Source organism: Manis javanica, chromosome 4 (assembly GCF_040802235.1).
Source record: "Manis javanica isolate MJ-LG chromosome 4, MJ_LKY, whole genome shotgun sequence".
In the NCBI taxonomy this organism is placed as follows: Eukaryota; Metazoa; Chordata; class Mammalia; order Pholidota; family Manidae; genus Manis; species Manis javanica.
In genome coordinates, this window is record NC_133159.1 from 160890023 (window position 1) to 160904589 (window position 14567).

Consider the following 14567-nt stretch of genomic DNA (forward strand, 5'->3'; position numbering starts at 1 on the left):
AAAGTTAAGCGCTCTGGCTGGGACTGGGTGGAGGCACCACCACAGCAGCAGGAAAGACTGGGATAAGAGCCCTGTCTCCCCTCTCAGATCAAGGGATTTTCTGCACATGTATTAAGCACCTACTACGTGCCCACCAGGTGCAGAGGATTCATCTGTAGGATACAGAGAAAAATCAGACCATGATGTTAACTAGACTCAACTGTCTGTATAGGGGATTTGGTCTTGTGGGGCAAGGAGGCACGTAGGGACAGGGGTGAGTGTTGCTGTGGCCAGAGTCTCCTCTGTAGCTTGAACTTGAAGGAAAAGCCCCAAGACCAGTATTTCCAGTCCTCTGTCTCTAAACCCTAAGAAAGGTAGGGATTTCTGCATTTGACACATCTCCAGGAAAGGAAATTCTCCAGTCTCCCTTACAGGAATACCCTCGTCTCCTTAGTCTAACACTGGTAAATTCCTTCTGATATCTTGCCTCAATTCATATTCCTACAGTTCAAACTCATTCCACTTGCCCAGAGCTCAGTGGAATCGGAGTCCTTGGGCTGCCAAGGTTAATTCAAACAAATGGTTAATTCAAACTTGCAGCTTTTTGGGGCCTCAGAGTAAAGAAGGAAAGGGCACCAAGTGGCCCATCCCACCTGCCTCAGAGTTACTGGCAAAGAGGGGTGCATGAGGGGCTGTGGGGAGGGTGGGGAGCTAGTAAGTGATGGGGAGGCACTTGCCCTGAAGGAACGTGAACAACCAGGCTGCCCTCCTCAGCACAACTTGCTTCCCCTGGTCCTCCAGGAGGCCTCTGGGCCATATAAGGAGGTGGAAGAATTTCTGTCATCTGTTCAAATTTGGCCCTTCCTCTGTGGGGGCCCCTTCCCCAGACGGGGCAAGCAGATATATGGATCTGCACAAGCCACACGCACGCACACACACACACACACAACCTTCTGTGCTCTCTCTCACCTTAGGGATTTATGCTCCTGGGCACAGATGCAGATACACAAACGCTAGACATGTCAGCACTATCCCTGAACAGACGCAAATACACACATACACCTTTCTTCCCTCCTCTTTGGCTTAAGCTGGCCTCAGCGATGTTCACCTTTACAAAGGCAGCTGGGGGTGAGCAGAGAGGCTGCTAAATTTCAGGCTGAGGAGGGCCCCTTTCCAGCACACCGCTGCTCCCCCCACATCACAGGGACAGGAGAGGAGCACAGACAACTGCAAGCTATTCCCGTCGGGACTGGAATCGAGGCAGTACACAGAGTGACAGGCATCTTGAGTCCCCGGGCAGAGTGATTTAAGGAGCTGGGGAAGGCAAGTCCCCGCTGTCCTCCTCCCGGGGTTGTTCCCCTCCATACACAGGGCCAAGGGGACAACACAGAGTTCATACCTTTCTTCTTCAAGACTCCACTCCAGGTACCTGAAACTCTAGGGTTCCTTGCCCAGAGCTGACCCTGCTTCTTGGGCCTATGGGCCTCTTACTCTGGCTCTCCCTCCAGAGAAGACACATGCATGGTACTTGCACATTTAGGCAAAGGGGTGACAGGGGGAGGAATGGTCACTGCACAGACATGCAAGCTGAAGTATCTACACACAGGACCTGGAGGCCCTTTTGGGGGGCGGGGGGCAGGGGGAGCCAGGGGATGGGGAGATGGCCCAGGGGCTGGGCACCAGGGAGCAATAGGCTCATTGCCAAAGTGTATTTTATTTAACAGTTAGCTTGATTTGTAACATATTTAGATCTCAGTATGTGGACCTCCGTTTGCCTTCCTGTGGCCAGCAGCGGAGTGACGGGGTTGCTCACTCTGGATGAACCCCTCAGGGCCGGGAAAGGACAGGGCTGCAGAAGAGCCTCTGGCTGCCAAACCCTTGCGGCTGAAGAAGGCCCCAGCGTGGCTCGGAGGGGAGCCGGGTGGGTAGTGCAGGGCCCCAGGGTAGGGGTGGGGATGCTTCTGGCTTCTGTGCTGCCCTTTGTCCAGGGGAGGAGCCTGAGGCCAGAGCTGCCATCCTGTGGGCGTGTGCCCAGACTGCCTGGGAGGGCTCTTAATTATAGAGGTAACTCCAGAGACACATCACTGCGAGGCGTGTGTGGGCGGGGATGGAATGTCAGAGGGAAAACAGGAGACTAGAAAACAGAGATAGGAGGAGCCAGAAATAGCACAGGCCCAGCTTGGATACCAGGGGCCACTGGTGGTGGAAGGAAAGGTTGGAAGGAGGGTCAGGGCCTCTCCAGAGAATGGCTGCCCCCCAGGGTAGGCCCCCTCTACGCACCCCAAACCCCACCAAGGTGTAATTCCAGGATTTCAGGAGCTCAGCAGGGTGGACTTCAAGCATCAGGGTTGTATTCTGGAACTCGGTCTCCTTGGCTCTGGGAGCATCTCCTCCCCTGCTGGAGTGGTCTCGGGGGAGGGAGAAGGAGCCTTGCCACCTGAGTCAGCACCCTTCCTACTCCAGCTTGGGCGACTCCATGTACCGGCTGACACAGCTGGGGCCCCACCTGCCCTGCCAGCCAGCCAGCCAGCCAGCCAGCCAGCCAGCCAGCCTGCCTGCCCCTCCCTCTTCTCACAGGCCAGGAGAGATGCCTGCCCCAACAGGAGCCCTTCCCACGGAGAGGCCACCCCCGCCCTGCCACATGCATGTGCAAGGATGGACACACACACACACCATACCATACACAGCAGGAATTTCTCCCCTACCTGTGCATAATCCTTTGGAAGGGGAAGAAAGAATAGTCTAATCAGAGCCCCCTTCCTTATATATATGGGGAAACTGAGGCTGGAGGCCAGAGAGAACTTCCCCTAAGTCTGCATGAGCAAATTCCTGGCAGGGCTGGGGCCTGAACCTTTGTCTCCTGCCCACCAGCCCACCACTCCCACCAATGAAGGTCTCTTTCCATCCCTACAAAAGGTGGAGTGGGATGGTGAGGTGAGGGGTGGGGATGAGAAAATTTTGTAGGAAATTACCCAAACATGTGACTTGGATTAGAGAGCCAGGGCTGGGGGAGCATGGGTGGCCAGGGGTTGGTCAGCCTCCTCCCATGTCTCCCTTGAAGCCAGGAGGGCCACAGCCCAGTCATGCATCATGCAAAGTGCCTCTTCCCCCACCTCTCCCCCCTCCCCCCTCCTGTCTCCCTGCCCTAGACCCCACCTTGGTGCGGACTGGGGCCAGGGCTCAGAGGCCATGGCCTTCTACATTAATTCCATCTTTCTGAGTCCCATCCTGCAGCCACCAGGGAATCTGAGAGTTGAGATCCCTGAATATTTCATCAGCACTTCAGCCTCCAGTTGAAGCAGCAGCCAATTTACAGCTCATGGATAATTTATGGCCCCAGCAGAGAACCTGGAAGGAGTGAGAGGGAGGGGCACAGGGCATGGGGCAGGCAAAGCCTGGACTGGGCTGTGGCTGAGGTTGTTGGACAGAAGCCAGATCCATCCAGGGTGTGTGTGCTTGGGTGGGGGGCGGGGGAATGCCAAGGCCAGGGACATTTCCATTTTTGAGGATACCACTGTATTACAAAAAAAGAAAAAAAAAAGATTATCAAAATAATTGTGCTGAAGGTTAAAGTCATACAACAAGCATCTTCTGACTTCATTCCTGTCCCTGTTACTCTGTAACTGTGTACATAACCTCATTTGGATATAACAAAAAATTTTATATGGGATGTCCTTCATGGCTCTGAGGCCTCTAAATGGCCCCCTGCTCCACACACCCACCCAGCCCAGGGAGAGAGGCCAGACTCCCCACTTAAATTGGCTGAACCTCGCTCCTGCCCAGCCTCTTCCTCCAGGAAGCCCACCAGGATTTAGCCAAGTGGTCGAGGGAAAAGGAAGGAATCTCATGTGGCCACCCCTTACTTTGCTCTGGCAACATAACATCCCACTCTTCTTCTAAAAGGAAAGATGGAAAAGGTGACCCATAATGGAAAATGTCAAGTTCTCTTGGCCTCTACTTGGCAAGTAGCTTACTCTAATGAGTTCTTCCAGATTCTGAGGATTAAGTGGTGCCAAATAGGTGGTGGCTATTTGGCAGTGGTGCAGGTCAGGGGTCGGGGGTGCAGGTGGTAAACAAGCACCATGTTCTCTCCCTTATTTCAGTTTTCCCACCTGATTCATGGGCATGAGAGGTGCTCCCACCCCAAGGGCTATTTGGGGGACAGAAGAGATGCTATCCAGGTACCTGGTGCCAGGTGGGCCCCAGGCAGGTGGTGACTGTAAGGTGATGTGTCCACAGGTCAGCCTGGAGTTTGGGCTGGGGCTGGTTCCAGTGGGTACCCCAGATCCCAACATACTCCCATTAATCTCTGAGCCATCTTGGAGCTTGATTGTGGGAAGGGGCCTGATAAGGCTCTGCTGGCCTGGTTGAGAGTAAGCCCCAGCCCTGGGGGCCCAGTCTAACCTCTGAGCCTCAGTTTTCCCATTCATGAAACTGGGGCCATCTGCCAGAGCTTTCCCTAGAGTAGTTGCAAGAGAAAGCCTGGATGAGGAGCCCAGAGTCGGGAACCTGTGGGGCTGGGCCCTGAAGCTGCTGGGCCTTCTCCAGTAGGCTACGTTCTTGGCCACAGTGCCAACTGGACATAGCCTTCTGACAGGGGGAAGCTGCCACTCTTTGTCCCCAGGGGAGACCCTACTCTCCCAGAGAAGGGGAACACCAGAGTGAGACTTCAAGGACTATTTCAAACTTAAGTGGGAAATGTCTTCCATTGGAATTTACTGGAATTTGGGGAGCTCATGGGACTTTCCTGCCCTCTTGGCCATCACTTCTCAGGATTCAAGAAGGTGTTGGTCCACATGACCCCAGGCCCCCTCACATGGGCCCAGTCCTACAGGACTGGACAGGCTCTGGAAGCAGGCCTGAGGGAAGGGCTTGACTGTCTGCCTGTCCCTCTGTCCCTCTCCCTTCTGGAATTCCTTGCCTTCCTCAGTGGGCTGTGGCGGCAGATGGGCTTTGCCTCTGTATCTGGCCCATAAGTCAACAGCTTTCTCTCCTTCCTCAGAGCAGCATCGATTTGGGGGAGAAAAGGTTCAAACCCAACTCAGCCACCATACACCTGGAGGATCCCTGGACAAGTTGCTTCTCATTCCTTAGCCTCACCTGTAGCAAAAGGGAATTGATACCTATGTTGTAAGACTGTTTTGAGGTTTATAAAGAACCCGCTAGGTGCCCACACATAGTAGGTACTCAGTACTGTAGTGGTGATGCTTTCCTTAGGATGGGGTCATTCCAGGTCCAGGACACCTCTGTGACATCTAAGTCTGGCCCCATTGTGTGAGGTCGCCATCTCAGTACCCTCCTGGCCACCCTAACCTTCTAGCCATTATACTATAGATACTGTGACTGATGAGGTGCTGGGTGGGGGTGCTGGAGGCAGGATAAGGAGGGGGCTGAGCAAGACAGAGATGTGGAGGAAGACAGGACATCTTGGCTGGGTGGGGCTGGAAGGCCCCAGAAGGCCCACGCTGGAACTCACAGGGACTCTGTCTCACCGGTCTGGGGAGCTGGCCAGGCAATGGGGAGACGCTGGCATCAGGGAGAGGTGGGAGGGGCAGGCAGCTGCCTGGGAAAAGGGAGCTGAGTAAGGCACACTGGACCCAAATGGAGGGCCTGGATGGGGGTGGGGTGGGGACCAGAGACAGGCTGGCCTTCCACTCCCAGGGGATACCCCCTCATGCACACACTCACACTGTCTCATCACCGTGTACTGAGACGCCACTGTCAGATGCACACTTGGACACACACATCAATACGCTTCTTAAACTGCAACCCTCAGCTCTGTCTCCATTTTTCCGTCTCATCTAACATAACCATATAATTTATTCATTATGACATTTATTGTTTACTGCTTGTCTCCCTGATGGAATGCAAGCTGTGGGAAGGCAAGGGGCTTGGCCTGCTTTGGCCACTATTGTATGCCCAGCACCCACAGTGTGCCTGGCACCTAGTAGGTACTCAACAAATATGTGCTAAGTGAAGGAACAACTCTAGAAACATTTGTGAATGCATGCTCACTCACAGACCCAGGTGCAGAGACACACTCAAGTCATCCACAAAACTGCCATGGATGTTCTCAAAAACGTGCACACAGGCACACGTTCACACCACAGCCATGCAACATGCAAGCATGCAAACGATACTCCTGTACACACTCACTTTCAGACTCACACCCAGCCATCCAGATTCCAAAGCTCCTACTCACAGCAGGCACGCTCAAGCACATCCCTGCTCCCCACCCTCTGAAGTGCCAGCCCCCGAGGGCAGCCCCTCCCAGAAACAGGGGGCGGGGTCTCCCAGGAAGCTGACAACACAGAAGCTTGAAAGGGCTGGGGTGGGGCAGGGCCACCCTGGCATCTGGGCACTCTTAGGAGACGCTACCACTGCGGACCCACCTATGGGAGGGAGGGAGAAATGAGGTCACCAGTGCCCTCAGCCTTGACCCAGCCCTGCTGCAGACTGACTCTGGCCTTCCCATTGCCCTCACCCTCACCACAGGCTCAGGGAAGGGGTTTGGTTGAAGTAGGGAGTCCTCCTGGGCAGAGTGATGGGTGGGGCCCAGGCCAGGTCACCTGGCTCATCTTGGTGGAGGGCAGGGGTGTGTGGGTGGTAAGGACTGGGCTCCCAGCTTCAGCTCCACCCTCCATAGGAAGAGAAGGCTCCTCTACCACCCTGCCCCTGTGAGGCCAGAAACATGGGCAGACCTGTCATCTGCCGTCCCTGGTGCAGGGTCCCTCCCCGGAGGCCTCCTTTGCCTCCACATTCCCACTGTGGACCATGGGGCAACACTGGTGAGTTACAGTGCTGAGTGTGAGCCCCCTGGCACCACCCTCACCTCCACACCTCTAGGCTCTGCCCCTGGAGCCCACGTAAGTTTGGGCAGGAGGGTCTGACAGGCCTACTGCCACCACGTGGTCTCATGTTGCTGAACTGTATCCCTAGGGCCCCCTCTGGCTCCTGAGATGGCGTCCTAGGCCCTGCTGTGGAAGGGGAAAGTGGGCAGAGAGGGCAGGGTGACCATACTCAGTCTGACTCTAAGTAACCTGGGTGAGTAAATGTCTAGAAAGTAAAAACTGCAAGTAGATGTCCTTGGGCCCCTCCTCACACTTCACATTCCCCGAGGGAAGCCAGGGAAGTAATGGAAAACAGGAAAAGACAGCACATCCCAGTTTAGAAATCTGAAACCACCATCTTCCTAGGACTGAGGGAGGAAACTGCATCCTCACGCCCCCTGGTGGCGGATCTGCAATTCCGCGCTGCCCCTGCTACTCGGCACTCTCACCAAACACCCAGGGTCCAGAGGCAAGCATTTAGGGGTGAGGGGAGATGGGCGCAGGGGAAGGGAGAGAAGGACCTGCACCCTCACCGCTCAGCCCAGGGGAGACTGGACTTTAGGAGCTGCAATTCATTCAACATGAAACGTTTATTGAACCCCCATTGGCAGTTTGCCAGGAACTGCTGGACTCTGGCCCAGTGCTCTTCCCAAAGCTACTGCCACACTACTATTTCTGCAATTCGCTGAGACCCCAGCTAGGAGGACACTGTCCAGGTGGGGCGACACTGGGGAGGAGGATGGGCCCCCAGCTGCTGCAGCATCACCATCCTGTGGTCCACAGACCCAGAGAGGAGGCAGGAGGGGCCTGGTGAGCAGCGCCCACAGGTGGGGTGGGATGGGATGGGGCCTGGTCAGCTATGTCCATTTTACATTTTTAATAAATAGTTCTTGCTGCTGCCCAGGCTGGTGAGGGTGATGCCATTGGGCTCAGGTTTCCCAAGCTCTTGGAGGGTACAGGGGTGGCCCTCTTCTCATGCTAGTTCAGGCTCCGGCTCTGAAAAGGAAGGAGCATTGGGGTTAGCCTAGCTCACACCCAACAGGACTGGGTGCTGTCCTGAAAGGAGGTGGGGCAGGCAGGAGAGAGGCTCCCTGGGGACAAATCTCAGTGGTCCAAGTTTCCAGGAAGGATGCCAACCCTCCCACACCAAGTGGGGCCAGGGGCTGCTAGCAGACTAGAGGCCTCAGAGGAGCGGTCCCAACACCCAACACACACACTCCACTGCCTGCACCACCTGGTGCAGGGATCCTTCTGTCCCATCCTCCATCCCAGGCTTCATCCCCACCTCCCACCAGGACTTAAGTCACTCACCGGCCTCTGCCTCATCACCCTTGGCATCCAGCTCCTGCCACCAGTCGGCATAGATGCCCTCCTCGTAGTCACCCTCCCCCTCAAACTCGGCATCAGATGGGGGGTCCTCAGGCTCCATGGGTGCTTTTGCCTCCTCAACCTCCATCTAGAGCAGTCCGGGGGGTCAGGGGAAAAACCAGGTCATGACAGGTACAAGACCACATCAGCTCCCTGCCTGGCCAAGGGGCCCTCCCATCCCCTGGGCCCCTCTGGCTGCCGAGATGGGGCTGTGGGCCCTGCTGTGGAAGGGAAAAGTGGGCAGAGAGGGCATCTCAGTCCCCAAACCCCCTCCTTCGCCAGTCTCAACACAAGGATGATTTGAGGGTTTCTCTAAACTGCTGCCTCCCTGAGCTGACACATGGGGCCCCACCAGCAGAGATTCAGTGTTACTGTAAGTATCACTCTTTCCAAGGCTAATTTTTAAGCCTAAATACCCCAGTGAACACTGCCGCTGTGCTCACGCAGTTGCCCATGTAGGAATGCATTCACCTCCCTATGCCAGGGGCACTCTCCTTTATCCCTGCAGCGCCAGGCATAAGCTCCAGAAAGCAGCCCTGGCTGATGACCCTGGCTGGAGTCTGGAGCCCTCTTCTGGCGCCCTGTGCTGACCTCCCCAGAGCATTGTATGTACCTCCCCTGCTAGACTGTGAGCTGCTTGGAATAAGAGTTGTGCTCTTCCTCAACTTACCCCAGCCCCAAGCCTGGTGTCCAACAAACACCAGGCTGCAAATAACAGCCCTCAAAATGGCTACCATTCACTGAGCACCCACTTGAGGCCAGCTCTAAGGGTTTCACACACTTGATCGCATTCATTCTCACTCCAATGGGGTGAGATGGACATTATTCTTTCCAGTCACAGGAAGAAACAGAAGTTCAAGGGCTCCTTAGAATTTGCCTGGAGACTGCCTCCAGCTGGTGAGTGGTGGGGCCAAGTTTGGCCAGCACTGAAGCCTGGACACTAACAGAGTATACCCTGCCTCTGCGTGTGATGAATAAGGGCATGGGTGCACGAACAAAGCAGGGAATGAGTCATAAGCACTGAGTAGCAACACCTCGAGAAATTCAGGTTCTCCAGCCCTCACGCAGACTCAAGGTAACACACTGTAGTCTTTCTTTCCTAGTGTCCTACTGCCATTTATTCATTCACTGATTCCCTCAAACTGTTTCTGAATGCCACTCTGCCAGAGTTTCAGAGAGCTGGAATAACCTGGTCCCCCATTCTGGAGCACAGTGCTCCAGGAGGCTGGCTAGAGAAGGGTGCTGGGGATGAGATGGACAAGGGCTGCAAGTAAGTCCAGGTTCAGGGAGGCACAGAGGATCAGAGCCAGCACTCCAAGCCTAGAAGACAGAATCAGGGCATGTAGCAAGAGCTTCCTGGAGGAGGTGTCAGCTGATCTGGGCCAAGCAGAGGCAAGATTCAAATATGCAGAGAAGGGGAACATAAGAACCCTGAGTGGGGAGAGAAAGGCAGGTATAGATAAGAGATGGGCAAATCTCTACTGCTTCACAACAACTGACTGCCAGGAGATGGAGCCAAGCTCTAGCACAGTGGCCCCAGGAAAAGGACCAAGGGGCTTCTACGATGGCCCAGCCTGGAGGGCAGGGGGTCACTTACCTCATCATCTGGCTGCAGGTACATGTGCGCGAACTCCAGCAGTTCTCGCAGCTCAGTGGTCTGGTTGTGGTAGAGAACGGCCTCCTGGGAAGAGGGAAGGGAAGTGAGGCAAGGCAGACCTTGCTGCCCGATGGGGAAGAGCCAGGGCTTCTAGGATCTGGGTCCTCCTGCCCTCTTGCAGTGCAGAAACAGGGAACAAGTATCAGCTCACATGCTAATTGAAAAATCACAGCTGCTTGAAGTGCTAGGTTAAGGATTCTGAAGGCTCAGTGAGAAAGGGTTCCTCAATCAGCTAGCAATGTCTGCCACTGACAAGGAAATTGAGAGTGACACCAAGTGCCCCACATTTGCCAGTCTTGCCCTGCCCCAGTCTCAGGGGTTTCCTTAATTGATCCAGGCTAGAGGGTCCTTGGGGGAAAGGGCTGAGGCCAGCAGTGAGGGTGATGAGGGTGGGAAGGGGAGCAGGCAGGAATGTACCTCCCATAGCCCAGGCCCTGTGCTCATTCTGTAAGTGAGGCAACAGATTCAGAAAGAGTCAGTAATGTTCCTAGACACGTACAGCTGTTGGGGCCAGTTTTGAACCAAGAACTCCAACCATCACATGTATTCTTTCTTTTCACTTGTGAGTAAGTCAGGATTTTTAAAAATCAAAACACATATCCCAAGAGTGCCTCCAAAGATGTACTCACCTCCCGGGGCTGGAAGTCCTCCTCCTCCAGGCCCCAGCGAGCCCGGTGAAAGCGATAATACACCAGGTTCTGCTGCATGACACTGTCCTCGGGATCAAAGAGCATGTAGCTGGCAGCACTGTGGGCAGCCTGGCGCACATCGTTCACTGCAGGCAGGATGAGAGTGAGGAGGAGCCCAGCCCTTCCCCATTTTCAGGATAACCCCTTCCTAGCCCATCCCTCTCTCCTAATTCAGTCCAGTGCCCCTGGCTCTCCAGCTGCCTCCGAGAATATCTTTTGAGTGCCTCATCTCATCCAACAGTAATGCTAGAATGCATTAGATGCTTATCACGTGCCAGGTCCTGTGTAACTCATTTAAACCTCACTTTCTTTATCATCCCCATTTACAGACAAGAAAGCCATGGCACACAGAGGGTAGGTAAACTGCTCAAGCACACACACACCTGGAGAACAATGGCATTTGGGAATTAAAGCCCAGCTTTACTCCTCCTGGCCAACTGAACTCACAAAGGGTCTTCTGGCCCCTGGGTCCTCAGCCCCTCCACTCCAACTCCACCCTCTGTCTGAATCTTGGCATCTCTGTATAGCAAAAACCCTGGAGATTTCCATCCCAGACCCAGAAGACAGAATCAGGGCATGAACAAGAGCCAACTGCAGTTGACACCAGGACCTCCGTCAAGAAATGAGGGCTGGAAGTCCTGGTGCTATTTTTATTAGCATGTTACTAATGGCAACCCTGCCCTCTATGAGCCTGTTTCTTCATCTTAAAAATGGGTCCAGTAAAGAGAAAGACAAGTACCAAATGATTTCACTCATTTGTGGAGTAAAACAGCAAAGCAAAACTGAAGGAACAAAACAGCAGCAGACTCACAGAATCCAAGAAGGGACTAGCAATTACCAAAGCGGAGAGGGCGGGGACGGAAGGAGAAGGGATTAAGGGGCATTATGCTCCGCAGACATAATATAGGTGGGTCACGGGTAGGCAGTACAGCATGGAGGAGACAAGTAATGACTCTATAGTATCTTATCATGCTGATGATCTGCAAATGGGGTGTGTGGGGGGGGACTTGATAATATGGGTGAATGTTGAAACCACAATGTTACTTATGTGAAACCTTCATAAGATTGTATATTAATAACACCTTAATTAAAATTAAAAAAATAAAAAAAAAAACAGGTCCAGTAATGTTAGCTGCAGGCGGTGAGTGAGAGGATCAAATGAGATAAACAGATGTGGCAGGGCTTTGTACTGTCAAGGGCTTGCAGTTGCTGGCTATCTGGTAGCTTACCCAAGAGGCCCTTGAATTTTCCCCTGAGGCTGCTCTTTGTTCTCTCTCACAAGCCTCTCACCTGCCTCCCTGTCCCCCACCCCAGCCTTCTCTCCCATCACCCAAGGTCCTAATTCTGAGGGACAGCTGCCTACATCTCTGCAATGCTCTCCCTCTCCCATCCCACCAGGAGGCTCACACTTGTAGTAGGCAAACTGCAGGTAGTGATACATGGTGGCCACGAACTTCTCCACGAAGAAGCCACCCACATTGGGGGTCAAGTTGGCTTCACAGTCCACCTTGCACTGCAGGGACTCTGCAAAGAGATCTGGGGGTGGGAGGCAGTGGTGAGGAGCTGGTGCTGTGCTGAACATGTCCATCCCTCTCATAAGGATGATAGAGATGATTTCCAACCCCAACTCTGCCTGTTGGGATCACATGAAACAATGTGTGTAAAGTGCTTGGCATATGGTAAGTGATGCCAAGGAAGACTACTGTGGGCTGGGCTGACTCACCACCCCAGCAGCTCAACCCCCACTCAAAAGCCAGAGGGAGCCAGGGCATTCTGAGAGTATGGGAGATAAGGTTGGGAGTCAGGACTGCAGCCTAGATAGGAAGTTCAGGACAGTCCTTTCTGCCCCACAGAGGGACCTTGAAGTTTGGGATACCCAGACTATTTCTGGCCATAACCGCTTTCTGCACACAGCTAGGCTTCTTTGCACCTGCATTGCCCTCTTCCTGGAAAGCCTGTGAACCTAACTTCTCCAGACCCTTCTGGGATGTCACCGTCTCTCTGCACTAATGCCCAGCACCTTGGATACTCCCGACTGTAGCCCTCTACACCCAGCAACAGCGAATCTGTTAGCCTGTCTCTCAGATTGAAGGCTCCCCAGGACCAAGATAACTGCCTCTCAAGTGCTTAGTAGGTGCTCCATAAAGCTGTATGGAATGATTGTTCCTGTTAAGAGGCCATAGGAGTTCTGGGAAGCAGGCCCTGTGCCTCAGAGGGATGACCGCCAGAGTCTGGTAGGGACAGTATGAATACCTGCGATGGCTGGGTAGAAGTCCTTGAAGTCCACCTGCTCCTGGGCCCCCTCGCAACCAGCCAGACACCGGGCAAAGACCGCCAGGTACTCGGCCAAGGCGCGCTCCATGTCCTCCGAGCTGCTGCGGAAATCCCCGCTGTTGTAGAACTTCACAGCCCGGAGGAACACAGCCTGGAGGGAAGTGTGGCAAGAGATCAGGGGATCCCGCCCCACCCCCCAACACCTCCCCTCTTCCACAAGCCCTATGGGACAGGGGGCAGGAAGGAGTGTCAGGGCCAGCGTGCCCCTCCACCCCACCTCGTAGGGCTGCGCCTCCAAGTCCGTGAGGGGCTCCTCGGCAGCATCCAGCAGTCCCCGGTAGTAGCTGAGATACTTGGCGGTTAATTCGTGCTTCGGGTTCCTCTGGAGGAAGGTGTAGGCTGCGGCCACCGCCTTCTCCAGCCGGTTAGCCTGTGGGGTGGGGACAGAGCGGGTCAGTAGGGCCAGAGTCAGCAGCCCTAAGCGCACAGGAACGCCAGGTTGTCCCCGGTTATGGGACACCCAACGCCGTCTCGGAACTACGGGCTCCTACTGGGCCCCGGGGGCGGGGCGGGGCAGGCCACACCTTGAAAAGCGCGTAGTGCAGGTACTGGTAGGGCAGGCGGCTCTGAAAGTCGCGCAGCAGCTGCCGCGGCGGGTAGGGCACCTGGAAGGCGGGCAGAGTTCGCTTGCAGCGTCGCAGGCAGGCGGCGCGCTCCAGGACGTGACCGAAGAGCTGCAGCTCGCGGGCCCACTCGTCACCACGGCCGCCGTCGGGGCCGGGCGACGGCCCCCGGAAAGAGGCCGCGGGCGGCGCAGGGATGCTGCAGTTGGCGTGGCAGAAGGCCTCGCTGTCCCGCAGCAGCCGGTGCAGCCGCAGCGCCGCCTCGAGGTAGCGCGCGCTCTCGCGCCAGCTCTCGCCCTCGTACTGCTCCAGCGCGTGGCCGTAGGCCGCAGCCAGAGGCATCAGGTCCTCGGGCGGGAAGCCCCGGAAGCTGTACTTCTCGTACTGCGCCGCCGCGCTGCCCAGCAGCAGCCACAGCAGCCCCCACGCCGCGCGACCCATGCCCCCGCCGCGCCGGCCGGCTCTCCCCAGCGGAGCGGGCGTCCAGGCCAGCTGGCGGCTGGCGGGCGGGCGCAGGGGCTGGGCCGGTGCGCCCGCTGGGTCTTAGCGCCGGGCACAGGGGCAGGAAGACTGGGGCGCGGTCTGGGGCCGGTCCCCCGACAGGCAGAGGGCCCGATGGTGTCCTGAGCCCCCGACGTTGGCCCAACTTTCTGCCTTTAGTAGTCTTCCCCTTTGACAGGTGGTGAGTGGGTGGGGGAACTCTTCCCGCAGGGATGGAGAGCCCAGAGAGGCCCTCCTCCCACGAAGACAGCCCCCCACCTTAAGATCGAGAAAGGGAGGGAAGTGCCGCTCTGCACGAACCCTGGAAGCTGGTCTTCCTTCCGTCACAGCGCCCCTAATGCTCACTCCCGACCCCAACCCTGAAAAAGCCACTCCAGTGTGTCCCCCGCCTGCTACCGGGAGGCGCACCCCAGGGTTTACCCTGCGCTCTTTCCACTGTCACCGCCTCCCGCTCCATCTGCATCCCCGCGTCAGGAAGTCCGTCTGGCAGTCCAGGTTTTGCGGGACAAAGCAGCTCATCCCTGGAGAGGCTGTGCCTGAGACAGTAGGGGTAGGGGATCACTTAGATACCCTCAGCTTCTGGAGCCTCACCAGCCACCTGGAGAGGCCCAGTTTGGGGGTGCCAGCAAAAGGAGCAAGGGATGCC

The 14567-nt window shown here is 55.7% G+C and overlaps 1 protein-coding gene across 1 annotated transcript; it reads right to left on the bottom strand.

Annotated features, from left to right (window-relative positions):
• Window positions 1-7375: 7375 nt before the first annotated feature.
• Window positions 7376-14262, bottom strand: P3H4 (prolyl 3-hydroxylase family member 4 (inactive)). The gene is made up of 8 exons (XM_037019733.2): window positions 13382-14262; window positions 13075-13227; window positions 12777-12948; window positions 11931-12059; window positions 10464-10609; window positions 9775-9858; window positions 8121-8265; window positions 7376-7805 (listed from the first exon to the last, which is right to left on the bottom strand). Exons 1-8 carry the CDS (start codon window positions 13859-13861, stop codon window positions 7783-7785), a joined length of 1332 nt encoding a protein of 443 aa, XP_036875628.1. The 5' UTR covers window positions 13862-14262; the 3' UTR covers window positions 7376-7782.
• Window positions 14263-14567: the final 305 nt, after the last annotated feature.